This window comes from Dysidea avara, chromosome 4, assembly GCF_963678975.1.
Source record: "Dysidea avara chromosome 4, odDysAvar1.4, whole genome shotgun sequence".
Lineage (NCBI taxonomy): Eukaryota > Metazoa > Porifera > Demospongiae > Dictyoceratida > Dysideidae > Dysidea > Dysidea avara.
The window spans coordinates 3134406-3155154 of record NC_089275.1 but is presented as its reverse complement, the minus strand read 5'-3'; the positions used below and the strand labels follow the sequence as shown (position 1 = coordinate 3155154).

At 40.3% G+C, this 20749-nt stretch overlaps 4 protein-coding genes across 4 annotated transcripts; 2 read left to right on the top strand and 2 right to left on the bottom strand.

Moving 5' to 3' along the window:
- Nucleotides 1-229: 229 nt before the first annotated feature.
- Nucleotides 230-7482, bottom strand: LOC136254253 (transcriptional regulator protein Pur-beta-B-like). The gene is made up of 6 exons (XM_066046916.1): nt 7323-7482; nt 7053-7153; nt 6387-6602; nt 2594-2741; nt 1875-2041; nt 230-489 (listed from the first exon to the last, which is right to left on the bottom strand). The coding sequence occupies exons 1-6, from the start codon at nt 7378-7380 to the stop codon at nt 349-351; spliced, it is 831 nt and encodes a 276-aa protein (XP_065902988.1). The 5' UTR covers nt 7381-7482; the 3' UTR covers nt 230-348.
- Nucleotides 7376-8560, top strand: LOC136254252 (methylthioribose-1-phosphate isomerase-like). The gene is made up of 2 exons (XM_066046915.1): nt 7376-7569; nt 7618-8560. Exons 1-2 carry the CDS (start codon nt 7438-7440, stop codon nt 8521-8523), a joined length of 1038 nt encoding a protein of 345 aa, XP_065902987.1. The 5' UTR covers nt 7376-7437; the 3' UTR covers nt 8524-8560.
- A 46-nt stretch (nt 8561-8606) lies between these two features.
- Nucleotides 8607-12901, top strand: LOC136254251 (osmotic avoidance abnormal protein 3-like). The gene is made up of 4 exons (XM_066046914.1): nt 8607-9894; nt 10024-10253; nt 10980-11252; nt 11769-12901. The coding sequence occupies exons 1-4, from the start codon at nt 8745-8747 to the stop codon at nt 12780-12782; spliced, it is 2667 nt and encodes an 888-aa protein (XP_065902986.1). The 5' UTR covers nt 8607-8744; the 3' UTR covers nt 12783-12901.
- Nucleotides 12783-20729, bottom strand: LOC136254249 (uncharacterized). Its single transcript, XM_066046910.1, has 11 exons — nt 18521-20729; nt 16726-18284; nt 16323-16545; nt 15691-15819; nt 15358-15486; nt 15168-15311; nt 14253-14552; nt 14005-14190; nt 13678-13941; nt 13198-13561; nt 12783-13098 (listed from the first exon to the last, which is right to left on the bottom strand). The coding sequence occupies exons 1-11, from the start codon at nt 20565-20567 to the stop codon at nt 12900-12902; spliced, it is 5544 nt and encodes a 1847-aa protein (XP_065902982.1). The 5' UTR covers nt 20568-20729; the 3' UTR covers nt 12783-12899.
- Between the last annotated feature and the right edge of the window lie 20 nt (nt 20730-20749).

Below are 20749 nucleotides of genomic sequence, written 5' to 3'. Positions count from 1 at the left end.
TTATAGTTTCTTGTACTGCCTATCCATGAATTAATACTAATACTACAATGATCTCATTAGTATAGAAATACAATCTCGTCACCAGAACTGACCAGAACAGTTCGTCACCCAAATCCTCTGTCAATTAGAAGTCGTATATGTGTCCAATGCTCAGCACCACCTGTTCCAATTCAGATAGGGACAAAGGCTAGAGACTGTGGAGAAACTAACTAGCGTCAACCACAACATGTAAATAATAATAATAATAATAATCAAAAGATGGCACCATCATCACATATACTTGCTAACAACCAGTTACTAAATCACAGCAAAACAACATGGAGAACACTAGCTCGATCTTCGGCCTTTTTATTCGCCAGTCGAGTCACTCTCTGCAGCAGAGTTGGACGCTGGGAATGGCAGCTCGGTGGAAATCTGCTGGAACACTTCAGCCATTTTGGACCAGCAGGAGTGTGGGATGTTGATGTGAACTCTGCCACGTTGTTGAACCTGCAAAAATAAAACCATGTAAAGTTTCAAGACACACACAAAACAGAGCAATCTGCCTGACTACGGTGAGACACCTGAAGGCCCTACATACAGCATGCAGGGAGGTCCTAATTCACTGTTCTATTTTCATAGTGCTTGGTGTGAACAAACACACACACATGCCAACTACCCACAATGAATGAATGTACTGGTGCACATAAAACTGTCCCTTACAGCAACACTATTCTTTAACCCACCACACAGTTTAGAATACACTGCAATGTAAACTGATTGAACCATGCCATGCTGGGATACAAGATGACGTGGGCAGGGCAGGCCAGAGCCAGGATACAATCTTTGTAATTCATTCCTGGACACTTGATTCAGGACCTGTAATGTACTAAAGCAAGGCCGTGCTTCTGCTTTACTAAGGTATTGACATTACCAACCAAAGGAATCCTCACAGGCAAAAGCACAACAGTTACAACACTGTACAACTTTTATCGATATAACGTGTGCTTGTTCTAGCTCTCAATTATTACAGTGGAACCTCTAACAATGGACACATTAGGACCATGATTGCTTGTCCATTATATGGAGGTGTCCTTTACAGGGAGGTTGTGGTTATTAAAGTTCTGCTAACTAGTCACAACCAATATTTGAAGGCTATATACATACACACAATTAGCCATGAAGTGTAAACTACATTGTAGCACAAAACCTAGCCAGTCACTATGTATACAATATAGTCTGATAACGTAGGGGAGAAAGCATATGAAGCTCTAAGTTCATATAACTATTTTATTTATAATCTCAGCTTGAAACCCTATTTAAATGCTCCACAATAGTCCTCATGTGAGTATTCTAACAAATTGGTGCAAATAGCACATTGTCTCTTTTAAATGGAGTGACTTGTATTTAAGTAACATAGAGGGTTAGGGTAAAAGAACTACAACTCAGAACCATTTTTAGAGATAAAATCATGTATCATATCTATGCCAGGGGTACTCATAGATTGTTATAAAGAGATGTCCATTGTACAGAAAAATTACTAATAAATTACACCGTGGGCATTGAGAGTATAATTATGGCATAGTGTCCATAATTAGGAGGTGTCCATTACAGGGAGTGTTCGTTAATGGAGGTACCACTACATTTGGCACTAATGATTTCAAGCTCATGTTAGATCCAGCAGCATGAACAAAAAACAACCTAACACAACTTGACAACAAACTAGCTATTTATATTAAAGAAATCCAAGTTTAAAATGATTGCTACTCTCACGAGATCAATGACGTTCAATAACAATTGGCAAGTATTTTGTAGGCAAAATAAATATTAAGCTATATACAGTAAGCTATATACAAATGAACCACTATAGAGTAACACACTACACCCATATGTACCTCTGACAACTTCAAAAATACACCACGGTCATTTTGTAGTACATCAAAGTAGAACCGTTTTCCACCAGCCCGTACTTCTCTGGCTTCTGGCAAGGAGACATCAGGAATCCCCCCTCCACTAGGGGCTCTCACTGCACCACTAGAGGCACCACCTCCTCCTGATTGGGCTAAAATAAAGTAACATATGAATTAATATAAGCAATTATTCAATTAATATGCTGTAAACAACTCATAGAGCTTGTACATACAAGTTATAATTCCCAGTATATCCACAGCCCTGGAAATACAGCTGGGTCACCACAAACTGACCCAACCAACATTAAAATGTTAGTCAGAAGCCTGTCTACTCTGAAAACCTTACAGCAGAAATAGTATATAGGTAGGGACACATTTCAATATTTTTTACAGCAGCCAAGTGACTTGACGCGTGGTTACATTGGCAGTCACTTTGCAGAAAAATGACACATTTGGTAACTTTCAAATTTGGCTGGTTTAGACAGGTGACCGTAGCATTAGGCAAGTAACTTTCATGCACACACAAGACAATTTTGGGAATGTTTCACAGCAGCCAACTTGAAACAGATGGCTGTATCACACAGTGACCTGACTTAAGCACATAATGATCATACCAAAAATCTATCAAGCAATACTATAGTTAAGGCAAGTTTAAGTAGCACACATCAATCACCATATATGGTATACAAGGGTCACATGATCACCTGGTTGTGTGGTAGTCGTAGTAGAGGTGGGTGGTGGATTGGTACTGTCATGTTTCTCCAGCAGTTCGTTGAAGGCATCACGGAACTCTTGTAAATTCTCAGCCGAGATGAACACAAATAGTTTGTTAGGGCCAGAGAATTGTGTGATCTGTGGAAGAAGCAAATTAAATAATATTTAACTATTATAATTGTGTATGTGTAGCACGTATGTGTGTAAGGTTTCAAACGACAAAGTGTGGTAATTAGACCATGGACTGAAGGTGTTGCCCTCAACTAGATAAAATGATGAGTCACAGAAAAATCATCGCAGTCAATTGACTGCATTTGCTGCACCAGATTCATTGATACAAAGAATTCCAGCCAAAAGTGTCAAGTATTGTTGGACAAAACATTCCATTTATGAAACTGGCTCAAAAATGGCTTGAACTGAACTGTTGTTTATTCCCCTAACTTACCACAACTTAAAATAGCAGTTAGTGATGCGCAATAAGGCTGTAAGAGCATATATGTATCTAACAACTGTGTCTAGTCACCGTTACAATATGATAGACAATATTACTTTTCTAAAAGTACTTTTAAATGCGCAGGCTGCAAATAAATTTTCATAGCTAAGTACCAACTATTACTTCATTCATGTCCATTGCACTGTTTATAACAAGCTTTGAAAGAGTTCAGGAAAGTGGCAAGCAGCCCGGCTACAGATATAGTGAAAATACAGACTTCCATATTAAATGTAAGGACGCCAATAATTTTTCATTGTTTAGTACCAGCTATATTACTCCACTGCACTGTTATATAAAGAGTCTAGGATAACCAAGCTAAACTATTTAAATGCACAAAACCAGACCTACACATTTCCGTGATTGCACAATCAAAATATCAATACGCCACCATGATATCGGTATTGCGGTATTGCAGTACAGCCACAGTATCACCGTATATTGCACATCACTTATAGCCGTGGTATTGTCAAGGTTCTAAGAACCTTCAAGGACTAAAATTTACTAAATTTGCCAAGGATCATGTTCAGTTCTGGAAAATATTGCATATGACCTACTTGGCCATTGAACTATGTTAGTAACTGCCTCTTGGAAAGTATAGTTGTTAACTCATTTGGACAATGTTTAAATCTGATGGGAATGTATCATTGTAAATTCACAATGCTGCAGAATTTGTTTGTGATACCAATCATTCTAGCTTATTAGCACGAAGCCAATTTACAGCTTTGATCTATTCCTTTACATTTGATACTGCAGAAGCTGACGTACTTATCAACTACTATTTTTTGAAGGCAGTTCCACATCATGGTAAACTTGTGTTTGCATTTATCCATGCTCAACAATTGCCAACAAAAGGAATCACAATATTTTTTTTGTTGAACTCTGCACTTGCTGGCTGTTAGTCACAAGTGGCAGAGAGAGACACAACTGCCAGTACAAGAACAAACTGGTGGAATTAGGTGCTCTTTATGTCAGAGATGGTTCAGAGGGGATTGGCTGATTAAAAGTGCAATGAAGATCACCATCCTGAGGAGAGAGAATCAGCAGCTCCACAAGAGTAGTACCACAAGTACCTTGTTCAGTGTGTTTGAGAAGCTTTAAAAAGACTAGGAGACTGTAAAGACACAAGTTCCTTCTACACAGAGAGAGAAGAGAGCAATTATTATAAAAACAAGGAGAAGTGTGAACAATGTCAGTATTGTCTATTCACTGCCTATTAATACGGCTGGGAAAACTGGACCTATTTGATTACATAGACTTTAGAAGCAAACATTAACAAAAGGAACAATACTACTTCATCAACAACACATTCATTATTACAGGACCTACACCCAACTATTTGACTACTGCTAAGCAGGTGTGATTTTACTTCAGGTCCCCATACCTTCACCTGTGAGACATGATAGTCATCTTGCAGGATACTAGATGTATTACCTGCAATGATTTCCAGAATCCACTTTAAAGCACAACTAAACTAGTTTCACTGGGTTGGCATTAACGTGTACAAATGCCTATAGACTTTCCTTCCTGCATAAATGTGTAGTGAGTGTTATGTGACTGTGATGTGTAGGAAGTAGGCATGGGTGCATGTAGAATATTGGTGGTACTACTACATCTGCAACCTCCTTTGTTTCACTACTTTAAGGCTCTTGTACTTGATTTTTTTTAAATTTTTACCTTTTTTGTAACATAATTATGACTGGTGAACCCACACATACCAGACCAAAAGAAATAATGGCACCATACTTAATGTGCTCTGTTTTCAGCTATATTTAGCCCACTACACAGCATTACGTTACAAGAAGCACCTCATGTTACTAATGGTTTCCATTACAAATGTAGGGAAGCCATCACGTACTAGCTATTGTGGACACCTTGCACTGTCAGCAAGACACAACAGAGGAGAAAGATAAGCCTATGATGCGTACATTGTATGTACAGCGGTATGCCAAAATACACCTGCCAGCTGAAGCAATGTCAAACAATGAGAAAAGTCAAGCCCACAGCCTTAGCCATTGAATTATGCATATCTGAAGGCTGATATCAGTACGCCAGTCAGTCAGACAGTAGAGAATTCCTCTAAATAAAAATAATAAAATTTCGTAGTAACCAATTGGAAACATTTCAGGGCACACTGAAGGCACAATTGGGCTTGGTTATACCTAACCAATACTACAAGGTGCCATGAAGACATTGTGAGACTGGTTTCTGGCCACTATGTTTTAGTGAGAAAGTACAAACCTCCATGATCACTAATACACAGCTACTACCACACCGTGTGATAATGATTATCAGTGACTGCAAAGTTGTAGAGTATAAAACAAACATACAAGTAGGAAACACTAAGGTGAAAGTTCAAAAGGTCTGTTAGCATTCTGTTGCATGACATGTGTGGCAGTGTGGGCATGTTGTGTACACATTTACTCTTGTAAAAGCCCTGACTGTTATTTCCTTACCAGCATTTTTACCTGGCCTTTAAACGAGTGGAGCCTTTACCTGAGACTGGGCATTTACTCCAAGTAACACCCAGCATTTAATCAAATTTGAAATTTTGAATCTTGGTAGAATACGATCATTGTAATGGAAGGTACAGAGAACCTTTATGCAAAATGTATTGTTACTACAACTGCAGAAAGCAAACAGTTGCATGATACATACGTGGACTCGCACAGACTACTTGCATCATTAACCTGTAACACCTTCATCCCTCAGTTGGCTCTAAACTTTATGGCAATGATAAAATTTGAAGAGACAGCAAAAGTCACTAACAGTAGATCTTATGAACATATATTTGAGACCAGGTGTCTGTTTTCCCTACATGCTGGAAGCCCCTATGATAACTGGTGGTTATTTTTTTCATACTACAAAATGTGTGCAGAGCACTAGCTTTCAAATACAGTAAAACTACTGCTGTTAAGTAAAACACAACACTGCTGATGAAGTACCAAATTCGTAAACCTACAGTAGGATATGCAAAGGTGGCCATGAACTGCTCCCGTACATTGATTTTACAATCCAATAAACAGCATGCAAAACACATCATGTACACTAATGTGGGAGATGATGCTGGATCAGATACACATATCAGGTCTCACCAATTGTCCGAGGCTTATCCACCCTTCTTAAAAGGCTTGTAAATGGGTTACCAAGTGCCTTAGTGTGCATGACAAGAAGTAACACAGACAAGTTTACTACATGTACACAACTGTACTATTGTATTGTAAGTCCATAAATGTACCAAATATGACTAGTGTATTCATACAACATGAACACAATGTCAATACACAAGTCACCTTCACAAATCTTCCACGAGTGTTCTCCCTCAAGTCAACAAAGTATCGCCTCTTCCCTTGCCTAATGGCAGCACTCTTCACCTGTTTTTGATCTTCCTCATCTTTTGGCAGGGCACCAAGTTCGGCAATCTCCTTCAAATAGTCGTCAAACACATCTAGTAGTTCATGAGCCTTATCCCAGTCAAGAGTAATACGACCACGCCCACTAGTCTGTGTCTAACAATAGTAACAGTATGAGCAACATTTCAAGTAACATTGAACACAATACCAACATCATGTCATTAGCCTGCTTACACACAACAACATGTGACTGTGTGTGTACATACAAAACTAATGGTAATAAATTTCTTTCTGAAACTTAAAGGACATTACACCACAAAATCAACACATGACTTTATATAATTCTCATATTACAGCAGATATACCCAACAAAATTGTTTAGCACATAACACCTACCAACAAACACACAACATACAAGAGCCCTTGTTCACACTGTATCCCTGAACAACAAGCAAACAAATGTCAGCAGGCCAGGTGCTGCAACTACTAGTTATTAAATAATAACACTCAACACTTTACAGTGTAAATAACAGGTTAATGAATGATAAGTAACCCGGTCTGCTGTGTCAGCTAATTACTATGTCTCGTGTGCATACTACCACTCACCTCGACTATTCGCATAAACTGCCCTTGTTCGTTCGACTTGGCGTCCACGTAAAATTTCTTCTCCCCAAAAACCAATTCCTTTGTCCCCAATTCTTCAGTGTCTACAGAAAAGGACCACAATTTGTGACGAGTCACGCCACTTCCAACGAGTAAATGCTTGCATAGCACATGTTTTTAAGAGGTGTGACTAGAGAGGATTAAACGCCACGCGGAGCGAAGCCCGCTTCCACAACGGCACACATAACGTGCTATACATGGCTTATCGCTCACCTGGGTAGCCGCTTCGCTGCTGCTGCACACGAGGCCTTCTCGGCTTACGGCTCGCCATTTTCTCCAGTCTTCTACTCGCGTGATCCGTCCTTTGTCCACGTGGCGGGATAAAATAATGAGTTTAGAGGCAATACGATACCAGAGAGGACAGCTTGAGATTCTAAACCAGTTGCTTCTGCCAACGCAGTCTGTCTATGAAGAGATAAGAGGGGTAGAAGATGGTTGGAATGCCATCAAGTTAATGAAGGTGGGCGAGTGAAAATGAAAGGGAATTATTAAAAAGTTCCCCGAATAGGTTCGTGGAGCGCCTGCCATAGCTATTGTGGCATCATTGAGTGTAGCAGTGGAATTGGTACAACATAGTTTTACCAGTAAGGATGAATTACTACAGTTTGTTGGTAAAGCCTATGAGAGGTTGCTGACTGCCCGCAAAACTGCTGTTAATGTTTACAAGGCGTCTGAAAGTGTTAGAAGCTATTTATCCAGCTTACAAGATGATGTTATGGAAATAAAAGAAAAGTTATTGACATTTTTGGAGAAGATGTTGACGGATGATGTGGCTGATAACAAAGCTATTGGTGACTTTGGAGCTAAATGGATCACAGACAATGCTAATAAAGATAAGGTTCAAGTATTAACTCATTGTAATACAGGGTCTCTGGCCACTGCTGGCTATGGGACTGCATTAGGTATCATTAGATCCCTACATGAGAATGGTACATTGAGCAGTGTGTATTGTACGGAGACCAGGCCTTACAATCAGGGAGCACGATTGACTGCTTACGAGCTTGTGTATGAGAATATACCATCAACATTGATTTGTGATTCAATGGCTGCTGTTCTAATGAAGGAGAGAGGCATTGATGCTGTCATTGTTGGTGCAGATAGAGTAGCTGCTAATGGAGATACGGCAAACAAGATTGGAACATATCAACTAGCCATTGCTGCTAAATATCACGGTGTTGCTTTTATCATTGCAGCTCCAGTTACCTCCATTGATTTCAGTTGTCCGTCAGGAGACCATATCAAGGTGGAAGAGAGACCTGCTGAAGAGATGTTGTGTTTTCGAGGTGAGAGGGTTGCAGCTGAAAGTATAGGTTGCTGGAATCCTGCCTTTGATGTGACCCCAGCTGATCTTATTAGTGTAATAGTAACTGATAGGGGCGCGTACAAACCTGCTGAGATACACAAGTTGCAGTAGAAATCATTTTCAAGTGAAGACTGTTTTATATTTTAAATGTTTTCTAAGCGCTAGCGCTTGTTGTGTTTTGTGCGCCAAAACGTGCAACAAGTGGGCGTATCTGGCGCCTCTGCGTGTCCCTATGACTACCAAGTGTGCACAAACGAATCATTAGCCAAGTGTAGAAATCCCTTCTGCTACCATTGTGGAGTTGCGGCATTCAGTAGTAGTGGCAAGACACGATGTCTGGAGAAGCGGTTCGCGTAGTGGTGCGATGTAGACCATCTAACCAACGCGAACATGACTTGAACTGCGAAATGATAGTCGATATGGAGCCCTCCATATCTCAGGTGCAGCTAAGGAAGCCAGACTCGTCTGAACAACAACCAAAATCGTTCACTTTTGATGGAGTTTACTACGTCGAATCGACCACTCACCAACTTTACGAAGAGGTCGGGTTTCCATTAGTGGGTGGAGTTTTGGAGGGATATAATGGAACAGTGTTTGCCTATGGACAGACTGGCTGTGGTAAATCATTCACAATGATGGGACCTCCATCTCCTGAGGAGCAGAAAGGAATAATCCCACGAGCATTTGGTCACATCTTTGACCACATATCAGTCACTGAAGGGACCAAGTTTCTGGTACATGCGTCATACCTGGAGATATACAACGAAGAAGTCAGGGACTTGCTAGGTAAAGATGCCAAACGTAAACTTGATTTAAAAGAACACCCTGAGAAAGGTGTTTATGTTAATGGTCTCTCCCAGCACAAGGTGTCAAATGTACAAGACTTAGAGCACGTCATGGATGTAGGTAGTAAGAATCGTTCGGTCGGAGCTACATTAATGAATGTTGACTCATCTCGGTCTCATTCCATGTTTACAATTGATGTTGAGATGGCTTCTCCACCTGCTGCAGGCAGTGGCTCAAAGAAGAAGGAGCACATTCGTGCTGGCAAGCTCAACCTTGTTGACTTGGCTGGCAGTGAAAGACAGTCAAAAACAGGATCAACTGGAGAAAGACTAAAAGAAGCTACTAAAATCAACCTATCTCTTTCTGCCCTTGGTAATGTAATATCTGCACTTGTGGATGGCAAATCAAAACACATTCCTTACCGTGATTCTAAGTTGACCCGTCTACTGCAGTCATCCCTGGGTGGCAATACTAAGACACTGATGGTAGCCTGTATTAGTCCTGCTGATAACAACTATGATGAGACCCTCAGTACACTACGTTATGCTAACAGAGCTAAGAATATTAAGAACAAACCAAAAATCAATGAAGACCCTCGTGATGCCCTACTGAGGCAGTACCAAGAAGAGATTGCTCAGTTGAAGAGATTGCTACAAGGAGAGGGAGTGGAAATCCCAGCAACTTTAACTGGTGCAGGTCAGCAAACATGCATAAATCATTATTGATTTTCAACTATGTCTTATTTCCTCAAATCCTCGGTTGTTATAATTGGTATATCGTCATACAGTGAAGCCAAAGAATTATACTTGTGTTGTTTTACAACAGGAGGAGTGGTTGCTATTAACCAGGTTGCAGGAGCCCCTCCTCTCCATACGCTGGACTTCGAGCAAGAGCGGGAGAAGATACGTCAGGAATATGAGGCCAGGATATCACAATTGACTATGCAATACACTACAGAACAACAGAACAGTATCCAACTACAAGAGGAGCTTAAGAATACCAGAGAGGCATACGAGCAGCAATTAGCTGACCTGAATGATGCAGCTATGTTGCAGGTGAATTGTTGTACAAATGTGATTGTTACTTGATAGTGGATACTTTGTATCTTGTATATGTACATCAATACTGCATGGTTATAGTGGTAGACATGTCATTTACAGTTTATATACTAATTCCATGGAGAATTTCTACCTCAATGCGTAATGCATTGAATCCTTCAAAAATTATTTTGGCAAATATCAAAGTGTTCAGTGAATTTGAGTCTTGAAAAGTTTGTCCCTCAGAACTTTCTACCTTATGGTAGGTACGTGACAGGAGAGACTCTTAGCCTATTTAATGATATTCTATGCTATTGCATATTGTGGCTTACTTCTAGCTATAATAGTATCATGTAGGCTGAAAACCAGCAATGCTATACAATAGATTGGTCCTTCTATTAGAGTTACACTATAGTATGTACCACATGTTGGTCACTGAAGACAATATAATCGAACTCATTATTAGACTTCTCTATTCTGGACTCCTTGATACCATGTCCTTATTAGTAGTGAGGTGGCCTGTCCTGTAAGGGTCTAATGTGTCTACACTAATACAATGAAATGTGATCCTGGACAGGTGTCAGGTGTCCTTACATATATGCAATACATACAATGGTAGGGTTACTGTGAACAGGGACATATACTGTAGTTAAATTGCTGGTACACAATCTGTGCCATTTATTATAACCTACTAAATATGGTATTGTACATTATATTAATTGATGGTACACTATCACCCCACAGGTTTCTGCTGCTCCATATCAACATCCACTGGATGGACCAGTAAAACCACTAGACAAACCTCTTCAGCCACTAGATAGACCAGTTCAGCCACTAGATAGACCAGTTCAGCCACTAGATAGAACAGTACAGACACTGGAGAAACCAGTTCAGCCACTACCAATGGACAGACCACCACTGGATGGACAGTCACAAGTACACGAGAGACGACCTAGTGAGGCTGCCAGCCATACCACCATTGCTACTAGTAGTAGTGTTAGCAGGGAAGCCAGCCAGGTATGTGTTTTGAGTGGTCTTGCAGTAATTGTGTACATCAGGATTGAAACCAGGTCATGTCTGTGGAGCCACGCCCATTTATCAATGATGTGCCCACAACACACACTGCATGCGGGTACACACACACACACACACACACACACACGCACACACACACACACATACTGATACAATACTGTATAGCTGTTATTTTTTCAAGGGTTGCGATTTTCGCGGATTGTCAGATATCCACAAACCCCCCTCCCCCCCCCCCATAGAAATTTGCAGCTTGGCATTGTCTCCATACTATAAACCCTGAATAAGTGAAAATTCCCTCCTCGAAATTTGGATGGTGGCAATCCACAAAAAAATTTCCCTCCTCAAAAATATCAGCTATAAGGTGTATATATACAGTAGCTACATAAATGCTGTATTTGCACATTCCCTGTATGCTTTCAAGCACACCAATGTTTTACCATGTACACAATTGTGTATGCAAGTAATACATGTAGATACGTGTTGCAACAATTCACACAGACATCATCAGATGAGGTAGAAGCACTAAAACAACGCTTGCAAGAACTGGAGCTGAGTCTGGTGGGAGGAGAGGGAGCTACCAACACTGCTCTGAAACAAGAACTTGACCAACGTAAACAAAAAGCTGATGACAGGAGAGAGGCCATGCAAAATACTAATGCAACACTTGACAGTGATGAATCAGATGAAATATTCCTGAGAATATTTAGCAGTGTAACAGAGGAACTGTCAGAAAAGAACAAGTGTCTTGAGCGAGAGATCCAGCGACGTAAAACAGCCGAAGAAGACACCAAAGATCTACAGCATGAATTTCAAGAAGAGCGAGAAGATTTGCTGGATATAATCCGCAAGCAGAATAAACAGCTCAAACTCCAGGAGCAGATCATCTACAGTGTTGTCCCTTGTCTGAGGAGAGACTGTAACTACTATTACATTGATAAGGTGATCAGTGAGTCAAAGTGGGATGAGGACACAGAACAATGGATCATGCCCAAGTTGACATTGATCAAGAATAATTTACCTGGTGGTCTAACCCCATCAAATTCCAGTCCCACACTCACAAAAGGAGTGGTCTCTCCTAGTAGATCACCAAACAGTGCTGCTTCACAAACTGGAAGTGACTTAATTCGACCAAGTGTTTATGACTCTCCCACAGAAGACAAGAGCCTTGGTAGACTACAAGGAATTGAGGAGTCAACATACTTCAAACCAAAGAGGGCAGCTGAGTTGTTAAGTACTAAGGACCATGGCAAGCATTCAGCGACTAATGTGGGTGTTGCTTCTAATAACTTTAGTGCAGCCGTCATACATAAAGTTGACGGTCAGGTGATTAGTGATCCAAACTTCATACGTCGTCCCAATAAGTTAGAATCACTCAACGTTACCTGCACGGTGCGGCCAATGCAAGATAAGAAAGAACAGTCAATTGTTGAGAAAGTTGATAAGAAAATCTCTAGTAAGAAGAGAGGCCTTCAGCCATTAGGTGACATCCAAAAGCACCCCCCGACATTATAATGTTTTTAATTCTTTGATTGTTAATTTACAATATGAAATATTATTCTAGCTTGTATGCTAGACACACACATATACAAAAGAACAGTATACTTGTGAAGGTGTGATGCAATTACATAGTTACACTTCATCGTCATTAAGTAAGGATTGTGTTGATCCTTCCTTTGACTTTTCAGCTTCATTACTGTCTGGCTTGTCTTCTGTTTCATCTTCCTTGTCAACCATTGTGTCTTCCTTGTCATCTACTGATGCTATACTTGTAATGGAACCATCCTGTTTGATGTCTGCTGCTTTTGATGGTGGCTCCTCATCCTTGATGCTACAATAAAAAAGTATTGTATGGCTAGTTGGGCTTATATATAGCAATTTCACAAGCAAATACACTCTTCCTGGCTCATAACTGTGTTTTAAAAGGTACCTTTTATTAGTGGGTGTGGCTGGTTTGCTGGAGGCCTGTGCTTCACAGTACAATTGATGCTCATCCCAGTCAGCTATCTGACACTCTTCACTACAATACCCTTGTACTCCACATTGTGAGCACTCCATCTCTGCTGGAGCTCCACACACACACATGGTTGGATCAGGACTGCGCAGCTGGTAAGGACCCTTCTTTTTCTTCTTTTTGTTCTGTTTCTTCTTTCGTCGCTGCTTCTTACATATCAGCATGTGCTTATGCCAGTCATCTTGTTGGCAGTCAACGCTACAGTATCCTCTGTTTCCACAGTCTGTGCACTCAAATTCGGCCACTCGTCCACACAAACAGAAGTCCAGCCTTGATTCCTCTGAATAAACAACAACAGCGAAGTAAACATCATAAATTTTCATTAAAGACTTTGTATTACAAGTAAATAGCTCAAGTCTGCCTTTAGAAAGCAGCTTGTGTTGTTTAATAACTTACTTGAATCTGGAATGGACTTAATGAACAAAGTTTGAGGCAGTTTCCCAGCAGACAACTCCATACTGTCCAACGTGATAACTTCCTCTTCTTCAACACTGTACAACCTGTTATGTGAATTGGGATCCAGGAATTGGAATATTAGCTGATCTGATTCCAGTTGGCCAGTCTCCAGAAACATGTCACGCACATCTCTCAGTGATGCATCTGGGTCAGTATACACTCCTTGATGGTAGGGGACCTGTTTAAGTGCCAGCTCTTTTTCATCTAAAATAGCACATCATTTTTTTACCATATATGTGTGTGTTCTATTAGGGTGATTGACAATACCTGTATCTTCAGCAGTCAAATTCTCTTGGCTACCAGACATGTCAATATTTGCTGGACTATCTCTTTTGTTCTTCTCTTTGATGTGAATTATTTGCCAACGAAACTTGCCACCCATTTCTAATGGCTCCTTGAAAGCAGACAATGTTCCTGGCTGACTTTCCGTAAAGATGTCTTGTAACTTAGCACCTGCAGTTAATCATTGTATAATGTATAATTAATGTACACATAAGCTGTTACAGCACACCTACCTGCTGGTACTATTACAGTTAAAGATGTGGTTTTAGTAATAGTGATCCCATCATCATCTTCATCCTCACAACTCTTCTCTCCTTCCTTTGGTTTTTTAACAAGTTCCTGACTGTGTCCCTCTTCAATTGGAACTATCTTCATCTTTCCACTATGGTGCTTCTTCCACCTCCAGTGAACTACTATGATCACTATTATCAGTATTATAATGAGGAGTATGAGGATGGGTATAATGGCTAGTGCAATGGGGAAGCTGCTTGAGGTGGATGTTGGTGTTGGGGTCGGTGACGGAAGGACAGTATCTATTAGTAATATAAATAAACACAATTAATATGTTATTAATAATACACCTGATGGCTTAAGCATGACAAATCCCTTCCATAAGTGCAGACTACTGACCACTGTGATAGTTGGCTAGCTACTTCCATGACCATATTATAAATTTTCAAAGTGACTTTGTGATTGTATGGCTTTTTACTTGTCATCTAATGGAGTCATGAATATGGCAATGAAACTGATTGTACGTTTGTGCTATATTTGCTGTTTATCCAGTGCCACCAATTGATAATACCCCAATGACATGGCTTGTTTGAACTGTGCATTTTTCTTTCTAGGTGAAAAAGGAATTTAAAATAATAAAGAACACATTTCTAAATCTAGTACTGTCTATTGTGTTTACTGCCATGACTTTAAGTAAATTCGCCATAATATTTAATGTACATATGCATACTGAAAAGCAAAATTAATGAATTGAGTATGTAGCTCAGTAGCTATATATTAATTTTTGTTCTGTAATGGTTTATATGGTTGGCATTTCTCTGAAGTTACAATGGGATGGTTAATAGGGTCATTTTGTTTTTAAATAGTGTGGTTAAATCAGTCTGTTCTTCACATGTGCTCAATAATACATGACTCACTTGTTTGGCATAGTAGTCCAGTGTATTCCGGGTAACAGACACATGTTGGACCATTGATATGATGACAGGTTGATGATGCAGTGCCTTCTTCATCACACGAACACTGACGACTACAGCCTTCACCATATGTGCCATTGGCACATTCTAATATGTTAACACTACCATTACAACTGAGATGTATATAGCATACCTTGTCTACAATCATCTCCCATGTAGCCTGGTTGACATGAGCAAGCTCCAGTGATATGGTGACACTCTGCATCATCACGACAGGTACATGTTTGACCACAGTTTGCTCCATATCTTCCCTGAGGACATGCTACAAGGAGTAACAGATGAGGTGATATACTCAATAATGGTGTAATAACAGTAGAATTGTATCAGAGAAATTTGAGACCAACAAATTAGATGTATTAATGAAAAAGTGCCAGTTACTTTCATTAAGTGGAGTTTTTGGAACCAAATTTCATGAAGGTGCATCCTATTATAGTGTTCTTATGGAGCTACATAATTGGGTACTCACTTGCTGCACAAAATACGCCAGTCCAGCCTCCAGTACACCGACATGACCCATCCACATGATTACAATCTGCACCATTCATACACCTACACTGCTGCTGACAGTCCTGGCCATAAATACCCTCAGGACACTCTGTATGTAACACAACAACATGACATGAAACTACAACTATGTGGTTATTGCTGACATTATAGTTAGCAAATATCTGTGAGAGATATCATCAACTCAATCTATAACAGTATAACCACCCAAACCTCTACAGGCTGTTTATACTGTTATGCTGATATCATGGCTGATGCATTATGACCACCTCATTAAATATAAATATTTAAAATGCTTTGATCCTGACAATGTTTTGAATAACTAGTTTAATGGTCATCGTGATATGCTCTACAGTCAATTGTGGCTGGTCATGAGCTGTAGTGATAAAGTTAATGGAGTATATAATTCCTTTATGTAACAACATTCATGTGTGTATGAAGTGGTAAGACCCCCTGTAATCCAGTTGTCATGGCTACACTGTCAACAAAACAATGGTAGGATTTCTACATGTGATCAATGGAACAGTGTAATGTTTAAGCTGGCAACAGTAGATAGTTAGCTACTAAGGGTGTATGCATGTCTTATACACAAACCTGCATTACAAGTTGACCCAGTATAACCTGGATAACAGTCACATGTTCCATCCACTGGGGAACAGTCCCCATTACTGCAGGTACACCTGCTAGCACACTCATTTCCATAGCGACCAGTGGGACATGTGAATTGACACTGGTTACCATAGTAACCACTAGGACACACGGCTAGTACAGTGAAGTCACTAAGATGATCACATGAGCACAAAATCTTGTCTGCCTCCTAGAGGGATAGCCGATAAATGAAGTCATAACAGCAACATTAATAGTTAATACAGAACGGCAAGTTTGATGGTGTGCAATAGTAAATGCAACTCAGTGTACATTTCCTCAAAGATAAAATAATTACCACATATTTATGCACACTTGTGCATCTTGAGACCTCACAAACAGTATCACTTACCACTGTAGTACTGCAGCCATCACTTGACCACCTATCGCTCATCACATTCCAAAACACACACTGTGTACTTGAGTTGGATGCGGTGAACGGAAACCTGAACTGTATGGGGTCTGCTAAGCTCTCTACCACTTCAATACCACCATCCCTTGGGTTGATAACAAGTAGAGATAGTGATGGTGATTTGGCATGTGGTAGGTAGGGGTCTCCAGTCCAGAAGATGTTCCTCCGTAGCTGTGCAGAAGCTATACACACACCCGAGCACAATGAGCTGCCAGCTTCACACTGCCACGATATATACCAGTTAAATAAAGTGGTACCAAAATCGATATCCACTGTTCCTTGTTGTGAGAATGGGCACATGTCATTGATGTCATTATCACAAGCTGCTGTTAACTGGTGGGCTGGAGTGTAGCGTGATAATTTCAGTGACCCAAAACTCTCTTCTATTAGTACAGTCTCTTCATTAAGACCCAACTGACGACACAGGCCATAGTCCAGTTTATCTAAAATACTCACATATGATGAAGCTATTTGATTCTGCTGAAGTCTTGTTGAAGATCCTCCTAACATCCTACCATATAATACAAACACTGCAGAGGCTTCATCAGTACTGAAACCAGGAGTAGAGAATGTGTATCCTTCCTGATATGAGTTATATTGGCTAACAATGTATTCCAGGAAGGTTGCCACTTGTTGTTGAGTGATGGTTTCAAAACTCATTCCTGACATGACATGTTCCATTAAAAATAATATCTGATTCAGTGAAGGCTTGGTCGGTGCTACCTTTGAACGCATTGTTAGCAGAAAGTCAATAGCAGTAGTTCTGAAAGTGGCTTCATTAGTAAATCTACTTGTCCCAAACTCATTCACACTAGCTATGATTGCTGTAAGACCAGCAAGACCCTGGACAACTTGCCCATTTTCGATAACTTGTCCTCGTACTGAGTTCACTAATGATACAGCATTATAATTCATGTTAGTTGTTATTATGCCAGTGAAGGGCATCTCATATGTTACATAGGCTGCTGAACTATCATACACTCTAATAACCAGCACAATACCACCATTTGCGGCTATAGGAAGAATTGTATTGATTTGACTGCTAGCTCTTATACTAGTCAACCAGTAGATCCTAGTGGTAGACTCTGATGAAAACCGAAAACCAAACTGATAAAGTAAAGGGGGATCCCCATAGTCATCAGTCCAGTCTACACCAGTAATTGTGAATACAGTATCTAATGGCATCCCTGTATTGGGAGTGATTGTTAGTCTCCCTGATGTTGGCTGGCTATCAGTCATAATGTCAACCTCAGTTATACTACTATTGCCATCTTCTGTGGTAGCATTGAGCCGTAATCGATAGCTAACACCTGACCTCAGCACAGAAGGGTTAATGGTTAGTGATATTTCATTGCTGGCTTCACTCCCTACACTAGAGGTGATCAGTATTGATGATAGGTTGACATTTTCTTCTAATGTTGAGACATGACTGCGAGAAACTGCTGAATAAGTTTTTGGTGTACTTGCAAATGTGTCATCAATTGGCATGTGATCGTATCCTGTGAGTAGTAAACAACAACAATTATGGTATGTGCATGTATGTGTGATGTGAGATAGTGAAGTGCTAAAATAACAGTAAACAACATGCTAAGTAGGAACTGCACCACAATGGAAACCACAAAGAAAATTGGAGCTCCGTTCTGGAACTATTACTAACAGAGCTAAATATAGCACAGTACGTATATAGATAGATAGATAGCTTCATAGTTACATATGCATGTACATACACACGTACCTGAGCTCTGTACATTTACAGTTGACCATTCCACGGTTGCTGTGCTAGGAACAGATATTGATGCCCTTACTACAATCTTATCATTTGCTGCCAAGCTATTCCACTGGTTTGGCAACATGACCCTCACTGACGGTATTACTTCATGACTGACCACTTCTACTATAGTATGTGCAGTAGACATCAGCCCACTACTGATATGAGATATGGTAACTGTGAACTGGTAGTTACCAGGAAGTAGTGAACCAGCTGGTAGGGTAACAGATGAGGTGGATCTTGAAAAACTGTCAGATAGCGGTCCACAAGTACCACAATGCCAAGAGTATTGGTATATCTGATCACTTAATAATCCCAGTGATGGAGAAGTGTCTAACATTATGTCTTCAGCAGATCCAAATGATGACTTATGTCCAGTATTAATAGCAGCTGTTATTACAGGGTGTAAGCCGGTAACCATAATTACAGCATTACTAGTTGTTGATGGTCGGCCAGTCAGTTGTGCTGACAGAGTGATAGTATATATCATGTCTAGTACAAGGGTTAGTGGAGGAATCCAGAGCTCTGAATTACTCGTAGCAGTTGATTCTAATGTAATCATATTACCTGAACTATTAGTAATAGACCACATATACTCAATAGTTGTGCCATCAACTCCAGACGGACAAGTAGGAACATCCACTGAACCTTCTATTACTATATTATCACTAGTAATTGGGTAACTTCTTGTGTGGCTGCCACGAATAGTAGCCACTACAAGAGATGAAGAAGCAGGCTTATGTATCTGTACTGTATCAGTGTCTTGTAGGCCAAGGAAGTTGGTAACAGTGACATTAAAGGTGTAGTTTACCGAGTCTTCAAACATATCAACTGGTATTTCAATATCGCTACCATTCCGTTCGACTACCAAGTCATCTAGTGTTGTATTAATTGCGGATATTAACCATTGATAAACTAATGGTCTTCCACCACCATATAAGGAATTCCGTGCTACTAATTTTAGACTGCCACATGGTGGTATAATACCAGGGGACTCCAATATGGCAACAGGTTGGGGACCATCTGGTTGTGGGATTACTAGACTGCTAGTAGACAACAAAGAGTACTCCACACCTCTTGTACGTATGCTGGCTCCGTTAAGAGTGATGCTGTCACCTGGCATGATCGTTGACGTGCTGATCAGTTGTATTATAATAACACGTTGTTGGCTAGTCTGCCAGTCACACATAGCTCCTACCCCTAGTAAAGTGTTAGTATCTATGTTAAAAATCATAGCACATTCAAAAGACTGTATTTCACTAGAGCTTTCCTCTGTGCCAATTTCTACTTCTCGGTCAAATGTTAGAACAAGTTGAGCAGCTGAAGAGCTGAATTCTACTCTCTCTAATATGGGAGCAGTGGAAAAGAACATAAACTGATTTGACCCATTTTCAGGTGGCACAATTCCACTTACATCACCATTGAGGCTGAGCTGTGGATACTGCAGGGAAGCTATTGGAAACAACGGCAGATGACATGATACTGTCTGATCGTTAATAAACACTGCAGGTTCTTGTAGTTCTTGTACAAAACAGTACAATTCTGATGTGTTCACAAATCCATCACCAGTAAATGTTACTACATTATCGGTAGACAGTACACTACCTGAATTGGGACTCAGATTCGTTACACTAACATGTGTCAAGTTGAAGACAAGGAAATCTTCCTCATCAGATTGCTCAGTATTTGATGTAACAATTCTAAAGTCTATTAAATTTTCTATTGACCCTTCTAGGAACTGAAATGCTGTGCTAATCTCTGGTTGTATGCAAGTCATGTAAGTAGAGTTGTGTACAGTAACTATTGAGCTTGGAATACTGGCAGCTGGTAGTCTGGCAAATGAACACCTTGATGATGGCTGAAATCCACTACCCCATGCTGAAATTCTTGTCCCACCAGTTGTGGGGCCACTGCGCGGAGAGAAACGGTCTAGCTGGGGCTGAGAAATCACCCGAGGGACACTCCCAAGAAGCCATAGCAACATCAAAGAAAACATGTAAACATTGGCAATCATGGTGCGCTCTCCAAGTAACTAACCAATCAACACTGTCAGATCATGTGTTCACTGATAGGTGTTAATCTGTGATCTCTTTCTACCCAATCACTTCAAGAAACACTTCAAGTGTTGATCACAAGCATTTGTACACCTCGACCACGCCCACTTCTTAAAGCTTTATATATGAGATCACGTGCTCA

Bases quoted from the DNA above. Each gene is read 5' to 3' on its own strand.
- LOC136254253 (XM_066046916.1), bottom strand. From the start codon at position 7,380: ATGGCGAGCCGTAAGCCGAGAAGGCCTCGTGTGCAGCAGCAGCGAAGC. The intron at 6,603-7,052 runs GTGAGTGGTAGT...TACTATTGTTAG, and splicing joins AGTTTATGCGAATAGTCGAG to ACACAGACTAGTGGGCGTGG. The intron at 2,042-2,593 runs GTGATCATGTGA...ACTTTATTTTAG, and splicing joins TACGACTACCACACAACCAG to CCCAATCAGGAGGAGGTGGT.
- LOC136254252 (XM_066046915.1), top strand. From the start codon at position 7,438: ATGAGTTTAGAGGCAATACGATACCAGAGAGGACAGCTTGAGATTCTA. The intron at 7,570-7,617 runs GTGGGCGAGTGA...TTCCCCGAATAG, and splicing joins ATGCCATCAAGTTAATGAAG to GTTCGTGGAGCGCCTGCCAT.
- LOC136254251 (XM_066046914.1), top strand. From the start codon at position 8,745: ATGTCTGGAGAAGCGGTTCGCGTAGTGGTGCGATGTAGACCATCTAAC. The intron at 9,895-10,023 runs GTCAGCAAACAT...GTTTTACAACAG, and splicing joins AGCAACTTTAACTGGTGCAG to GAGGAGTGGTTGCTATTAAC. The intron at 11,253-11,768 runs GTATGTGTTTTG...CAATTCACACAG, and splicing joins TTAGCAGGGAAGCCAGCCAG to ACATCATCAGATGAGGTAGA.
- LOC136254249 (XM_066046910.1), bottom strand. From the start codon at position 20,567: ATGATTGCCAATGTTTACATGTTTTCTTTGATGTTGCTATGGCTTCTT. The intron at 14,191-14,252 runs GTAGGTGTGCTG...GATTAACTGCAG, and splicing joins AACTGTAATAGTACCAGCAG to GTGCTAAGTTACAAGACATC. The intron at 13,562-13,677 runs GTAAGTTATTAA...TTGTTTATTCAG, and splicing joins TAAGTCCATTCCAGATTCAA to AGGAATCAAGGCTGGACTTC.